The following is a 7,247-nucleotide window of genomic DNA, read 5'->3' on the forward strand; positions in this document are numbered from 1 at the left end:
CCCCCTGAAACCAAGGGTTTGCTTGTGATATACATCACCACGAGAGGGTTTGGAATCGATGGTGGCAAACGGGCACCATCCGATGACCGGGTAATAACCAGTGGTTATGGCCTTTGATATCACCGTGATATTATCACGAAGTAAATAATTCATAGGTCGTAGTATATCAGATCAATTGTTCTTAAGTGCGTTGTTAGTGTGAAGTTTGTCTCGACTTGGTCCGACGGCTGCCTTGCTATGGCTCGTCGATCACTGTTGAGCTTCTGGAAACAACTTGTTAGTGGTGACACAATTCACATTTGTATGATGCTTCTCGTTAGAGGTGACACCCTAATGAACACCATAGCCTCGGGTTTCGCTCGACATGCTTATTTTGTATATGACACGTTATGTCGTTCGTTGTGTCGTAGGGAGTAACTGTAGAGGGTGGTATTACCGCGGTAACCACCCGGTAGTTTTACTTGTCGCGTACTACCAGTAACAGTTCAACATTTCCCCCCTTTTTTCCCCTCATAACAGATGGAGATAAGTCAGGCTACGTTTATCGCCACCCCGGATCTAGCTCCCACCATAGTTAAAGTGTTGGCCAGCTTCAAGGTATAGAGTTGGGTGATTGAAGGACATCTACGAGTACAGAGATACCAGAAACGTATTGGTGACAAGAGTTAGTTGGTGACGTAAGGGCTGGTAGCGGGGTAACGGAGATGACCTTTAGCGAGGCTCCGAATACTGCTAAGCATTCAGGTGCTGCGGGGAGAGAAGGTACTGCGGCGAGTAGTGCTGGTACCTCCAGCAGTGACAGTACCACGGGATATGACCAGATGTCACACCAAGTAATCAAGGCCAGAGTGGTTGGAGCTCTGAAAAGAATCCGGGGTTAACGACAAGGCCGCTGGATCCGGAAACACTATACAGGTCTTGAACTCGAAGGCTTTCTCAATGTTCGGTGTTATACCTTCCGAGGTGGTTATATAACTACCACAGCTAGCTGAGAAAATTGCAAAGATCGACTTGGGTGTATACAACTCCGTAGTACGGAGTCCGTACCTATAAAGTGGGGGAAACGAGCAAACCGAAGCTGGTGCCAGGCCTCAACAACGAGTCCGTATGGATCAAGACTTTTGATTCTTTGATTCAAAGGCTAACCCAAGGGCCTGCCAATAGCGTCTATAGAGAATTGGATACCGGCTATTAGTAGCTGGGGCGTCACAAGTTGTATTACGGTTCGTGAGAATCCAGTATGTGTCCTAGCATATTTTAGTAGTCTCATGGTTGTCTACTCAAGTCGGCGTCGGTGCTGCACTCAAATATGACAATTCGTACAGGGTGCAGCCGAAGGTTAATGCACATAGGTTACAAGCTCTGGATAAGAAAAATGTGTTACGGTTCTTTATGACAGCACGTACATGTCTGTGTGGTGATCATGGGAGTGTCATTAAGCCTCCGCGTTGGGGAGCTACTATCGATTAAGATGGAGAATGTATCACCTGTGGCAACAGACCAAACAGGCGTTCGGGTTAGGGTGCATTTGGGAGTAACGAAATGTAACAAAAGGGGAAGTAGAGGCTGCTTGTGATCTGACGGAGTCCGACCGCTCCGCGGGGGGGGCTGTGGTGTGCAGCTCACAAGTTATTGTACTTCAAAGCCTCGAAAACACCTCCACTTGAGATTTTGGTAAGCTGGAAGTCGTTTCCACAAGCGGCGAAGAATTTCAATCGTCCTCCCCTGTGGGAATGGGAGACACTGATTTACCTAATCTACTATCCTTCGCTGGAGGTGGTGTCGCCGTACAGGGGCACAGTGTGAAGGTCAAGCCGCTGTCCCCAGAGAGGTCATCAAGACGGCAGCTCGATGGAGAGTCTCCATTGGAGACAGGATGGAATGATTAACATATATACTGAAGAGCGGCTGAGAGATGAGGCAGCGAAGTCCGCTGCACGGATAAGAGAGATTGTATGCGCTGCAAAAGTAAGGCTATCCGTAGACTCTCAGCAGGATTGTTTCGGAGCTATGAGATTCTTCAGTTACGCATGAGCGAGCGGTCGCTTATATCGGCTGTTTCATATCGGCTTAGCGGCAAACAATGTTCCTCTTTAGTAGTCTTGCGTGTGATTATTATGCCTCACGCAAGGTCGGCAGCACAAGAGAAACGCCGGGATGCTCGAAGGATGACGAAGGCGTCGCATTCGTGGCAAATTGAGTTGGAGGCGCTGAAAGGGGCTGTCCTGACTAACGAACGCAGAGATGGTGTCGGGGCACCATGGGTGACGCAGTGGGACCACGTCTCGTTTGCAGAAGGAAAATTGGCAGGGAGTGTTGAGTATTGTGGGAATACTGCGCGAGACTGTCCGAGACTTTATGAGGGAGCATGAAGACTTCATTTTACGCTTCATGGCAGCGGACAGGGAAGGCCAGACTGAAATGGCTAACAAATGGCGGCCACATGTGAAGGTAGCCTTGCCACAATGAGGTTCGCCTTGCTGTTTCGGACTGATCACTAGTCCAAAACATATTCTGTAGAGGAGCGGCGGTTGGCCTCAGAGTTACGAAGCGGCTGCTAGCGGTAGCGCTAGCGATCCTAAATTTGCCGGAACGGTTTAAGTCGATTGGATCGGGCGACTAAGAAGGTCAGATGAGGAGAGTTTCGCTTATGATTTCGCTCGATGCTATATGTGGATGATGTGTCTGCATCTGTGCCGCCTCGGCACTGCCGAGACATGCGCAGTTTGCTGCATGCCTCACGTTGTTGGTATTGGTAATGATAGGGTTCCCCATTTCATTCAAGAAGGTGAAAATACTAGCGGAGCCTCCGGTGCGGAGGGAGCTATTATTCTAGATTTCGAGACAGCACTGAATGGAGAGGGGGATAGCATTATCCTTCGAGCTCATCAGTCAAGATCGAACAAATTTGTGAGGGGATTGAGCCGTTTTGTGCTTCCAAGTCGGTCAAGGTTCTCAACCGGCTAGAGGGGCGTTTATCATGGGCGGCTCAGATAGCGAGACCTCTAGTCCGGGAGCTGAATGTGGTTAGGGAATTTACAGCGGTGGCAGCAAAGCATAATCTACGAACCTTGTCGACTTCGGAGGAGAGAGTGGGAAATTACGCTCTTTGGGTGATTTGTTCGGGGAACATGGACAATGCAGCATACTGTATGTGGCCAGTCCAGACACTACGGTTCCGGGTTCTGGTATTCCGATGTGGTGTGTTCGCACTGATGCTTGCTTAGGGGGGATGGCGAGTGTGCTTTTTCTATTGAGCGCGAGAGACAAGACATGGTGGTTCAATATTAACGATACAGATGACGATGAGCTGTGGTCGCTGTTGGTGAAATGGTGGGGTGTTTCACCCCTGCTCGGGCAGGCACGAGCCAAGTTTCTGGCAGGTGACATCAATTTCTTGGAATTAGCATTCGTCGGAGTCGCTCTTAAAGTTCTGGAGTATGGTCGGCAGCGTGTGGGATACGTACACTGCCTCACGAATAGTTCGGCCACAAGGGGTGTCCTACGCAAGCTCAAGGCCAGGTCGGCTTCTCTCAACGAGATAGTGACGTCGGTGGGGTTCTCGCGCTGCCAGATTGAGTGTACTTATAAACAACGGGAGCGGAACTCGATAGCAGACACGGTGTCGCGTTTCCTCACGATCCCGTTGCCGGCAACAAGTCCCAGCTGAATGGTATGAAGTTGACGAGCTATCACTCAACTTCGCGGCCAATCATTCAATTGAAGTGTTTTTAGTTCAGTATCACGTTGCGTTCCTAGCCGGCTGTACTGGGTGGTAAGCTTGCGATTGCATCATTGTCTGCGTAGTCTGGTGAGGCTCCTCAAGATCGGGTCGAGGCATCTTCTGAAGATGTATATAGTACCGAAACGGTGTAGTCCAGTGTGGTTGATGGCCATCGTCAAGCCAGCCGACTAGAACGGCGACGTAGGCCAGGCTACTGTACAGAGGGCGGGGCGTTTGAAATGGGGGCCCTCGTCTAGTCGTAGTAGTACTACGGTAGTACTGTTGATACTATTTGTCTTGAACGTTATCGATTATCAAGACGAGCGCTTTTTACGATCATAATTCGCTATGTTCCGTTCATTGTGCTCGCGTCATAGTCGTATAGTCCAACCTATTATCAGTCCGTCCTAATACGAATATCCATGTTAGTTGTCATTTCATTAACTCGGTTATTGGACTCGTACGCCTGACATTCTACCTATCAGTCTACTCCCATAATACCGGTACAACGAAAGACCCAGGACTTGAGTTAAGAGGTTACATCAAGAATAACCGAGTTAATAGACCATCAGCCGAACGATGACAAGTCCAAGGCGCAATAATAGACGTCGTAATACTCCCCGGAGGACCCCATCCAGACCTGCACCCCCACCGTCGGAAGATTCCGAGGAGAGACTGGGTACCGCTGAGGAGGAGAACCTACCACAAGCGGAGAGCTCTGAGGCCCAGGAGTACCAATCGGCCAATACTGGGGACAGAGATAGGGTTGAGGATATTGACGAGGGCGTCGTCATCAAAGAGGGATCCTTGGAGACTACACTCCAACGACTTTCGGCCCGCAAACTGCTGGAGTCGGTCCTCAATCCCGTGGGTTATGCTCGCCGTGAGGATTCTGTGATCAACCAGATCCTGGCGGCAACTCAGTATGACCAATGGCGTGGTTACGAGGACATCAGATGGTGGACGTGGTCCAAGTCACCGTGGAGTCTAAGCAGATATGTTGCTAAAGGCTGGGACAAGTCCTTATCGGAGAGCCAGGGGACGGCATTCCTGAAGGCCTTACGAGAGTTTGTGTCGGAGTTAGAGAACTACTACTCTATGGACGCAGCCCTCATAGCGGCAGTACTGATCTGTTACTATTCACGACACGATGAGCCGAGCTCGAGACGACCACGGATAGACGCTGCCATCAACTCTCTCGTTGGTACTCCATATTCCGACTCCTTCCTCAGCAATCTCAATGACCTGAGAAAAGGTTGTGGTCCCAAATGGAAAGCTCCTACTTCAACGCAACGAGAGGCGGCGCTGGCTCGGCTGAGATCTACTGATGATGCGATATGGGGCAAAGCGTGGGAACAGTTGTTGTGTTCAATCCTCGCTCACCTGACTCATGGAGAAATACCATGTATCAGCTACGACGCGGCCTACCGTGAGTGGCGAGGGATCAAGCAGAGTGAAAATGAGAATTTGGACGGCTTCCTTTCACGGGAGACGAAGGCTTTCCGCAACCTCACTGATGTTTGCTGTTACCTTCGAGCAACCCATCCTTCTTCATATCAGCGTGCGGTTGTTATACTCAAGAACGTTGGACGATCACTTTCGACGGCTTACTCTGTCTATTTAAGACAACAAAGGTTATTCCCATTGGATGTTAAATATGATTCGCTGGTGGCGTGGCTTCGTACCTATCAAGTGACCTCGGCATACCGCTTTCCCTGGGAAGGAGAGCGACCGAAACCTACATCCAAAGTGGTCGAGGGCTCGCAGAAGGCCTCTGATGAAACGACATCTAACCCCAAACTCGGAAATTCCCTCCTGGAGAACCAGTGAAAGAAGGGAACAGCGGCAAGCCTCAGGGCGACCGAAGGTCTCAACCTAGGACTGAAAAACGTCCAAATCCTGGAATCAGCCCGGAGAAGAGGCGTCGAAAAGTCCGCGGTGTCCACACTGTAGACGACGAGGTCACAATAAGGACATCTGCTGAGCCTTGCACCCAGAGTTGCACCCAGCCAAGTCGGGCGATTTACCCAAGAAGCGAGTGGTAGCCGCCGTCGTTACATCGCAAGAGGGAGAGACCGTCGAGGAGAGTGTTGACGTCGAGTCTGTCGAAGAGAATCCCGACACCGTGTTCTCGGCTTTTCACGCAGCTGACGGCAGGATGGTAGCAGTCCCAGTTACCAGTTACGGTGGGAGGTCCTATTAGTTCTCGATAGTGGCAGTGTTCACACTCTTATACCTGAGGATACCATCGTTAACCTCGGGGTCAAGCATAGCATACAAGCTCTGGATCGGCCTTGTCTTATTCAAGGTATCGGTGCGACTGTCACATTAACCTCCAAGATCTCTCTGAAATGTTCGATCTTCGGAGCAGCTTGTAAGCTCGAGGGATTGGTGTATCCGAGGGAGCTCCTCGATACAGAATCTCCGATGATATTTCTTGGTTTGGGATCTATCCAGAAAATAGGCCTAAACCTAGACTTCCCTATTCTTACCGTATCTTTGGAGGCGTTAAAGCTATCTGGCCGGTTGGTGGAGGTCAACAATGCTGCAATGGCGGCAACTTCGAGGCCATTCCCGAAGCCCTCTGAAGAATCAACTTTGCGTATCGGCGACTTATCCGAGAAGGTGAAAAAACTCATCGCCCAGCGGCTCAAGGGCTGTGCCTTTCCGGTGGTCAAGGCAATTAGGCGTGAAGGTGCGTGCATACCTAAATCTGGTCGGTGTACCTACCCGCTCAAAAATGATACTGAGCGGAAGGCGGCGGCATGGCTCGTCAAGTCCATGGAGGAAGACGGTATTTTGGAAGAGATAACCCCAAATTCATACAAGTACTTCCGTAACACACACTTCAACCCACTCTTCTTAGTACCCAAACCTGGGAACGTCACTGAGGTGCCCCTCACCAAGGAGAATGTCGCCGACCGCTATCGCACGGTGATTGATTCTCGCAATGCCAATGTTGCAACGGCTCCTCTGGAAGGAGACTGGAAACAATACCTCTCTTCTGTCGATGATGTCCTTCGGAGTATCCCGTGGTCCAAAGACGGTCACGTGACTAACCGCGAGAAGCCGTCTCGGTTAATTGAAACTGTGGACGTAAAGGCGGCATACTGGAGAATGCACTATGATGAAGATTCGTCACCACTATTCGGTGCAGCTATTCAGCTTCCAGACGACCGTACAGGCGAGATGAAGACTCGTTACTTTCTTCACAAAGCTCTTATCATGGGATGGGTCCGCTCTGCTGCATGGTGGAGTTATGGTTTGGCTTTGGCACTACGAACCGGCCTGCCCGAGTACACCCTGAACGACGAGGCGATAATAACCTACCTCGACGATGTTCTCATCCATCACCATGAAGAAGCTGCTTGTCGATGGCTTTACAATGTGGTCATCGATATCCTGGAATATGTTCGTTGTGAGGTGCCTGTCCGTAAATGACAACCACCATCACCTATCGTAGACTTTCTGACGCTCAAGCTATGACCTTTAGGATGGTCCCTTAGCGAGAAGACACAGCAGA

General features: G+C 50.3%; 2 protein-coding genes across 2 annotated transcripts in view; one reads left to right on the forward strand and one right to left on the reverse strand.

Moving 5' to 3' along the window:
• Positions 1-5,554, forward strand: part of Pmar_PMAR023896 (hypothetical protein) — a gene marked incomplete at both ends in the record, with an annotated part of 6,461 nt that extends 907 nt beyond the window's left edge. Inside the window, 6 exons of the mRNA XM_002767921.1 lie at positions 745-833; positions 1,828-1,968; positions 2,296-2,451; positions 3,362-3,522; positions 4,363-5,073; positions 5,137-5,554. Of these exons, the coding sequence (XP_002767967.1) occupies positions 745-833; positions 1,828-1,968; positions 2,296-2,451; positions 3,362-3,522; positions 4,363-5,073; positions 5,137-5,554 (1,676 nt within the window). The remainder of the gene's footprint in view (positions 1-744; positions 834-1,827; positions 1,969-2,295; positions 2,452-3,361; positions 3,523-4,362; positions 5,074-5,136) is intronic.
• Positions 5,555-5,923: 369 nt separating this feature from the next.
• The window catches only part of Pmar_PMAR023897 (hypothetical protein), a gene marked incomplete at both ends in the record, with an annotated part of 8,819 nt that continues 7,495 nt past the window's right edge, over positions 5,924-7,247 (reverse strand). Inside the window, 4 exons of the mRNA XM_002767922.1 lie at positions 5,924-5,960; positions 6,052-6,173; positions 6,217-6,450; positions 7,055-7,151. Of these exons, the coding sequence (XP_002767968.1) occupies positions 5,924-5,960; positions 6,052-6,173; positions 6,217-6,450; positions 7,055-7,151 (490 nt within the window). The remainder of the gene's footprint in view (positions 5,961-6,051; positions 6,174-6,216; positions 6,451-7,054; positions 7,152-7,247) is intronic.

This window comes from Perkinsus marinus, assembly GCF_000006405.1.
Source record: "Perkinsus marinus ATCC 50983 genomic scaffold scf_1104296969520, whole genome shotgun sequence".
NCBI classification, from domain to species: domain Eukaryota; phylum Perkinsozoa; order Perkinsida; family Perkinsidae; genus Perkinsus; species Perkinsus marinus.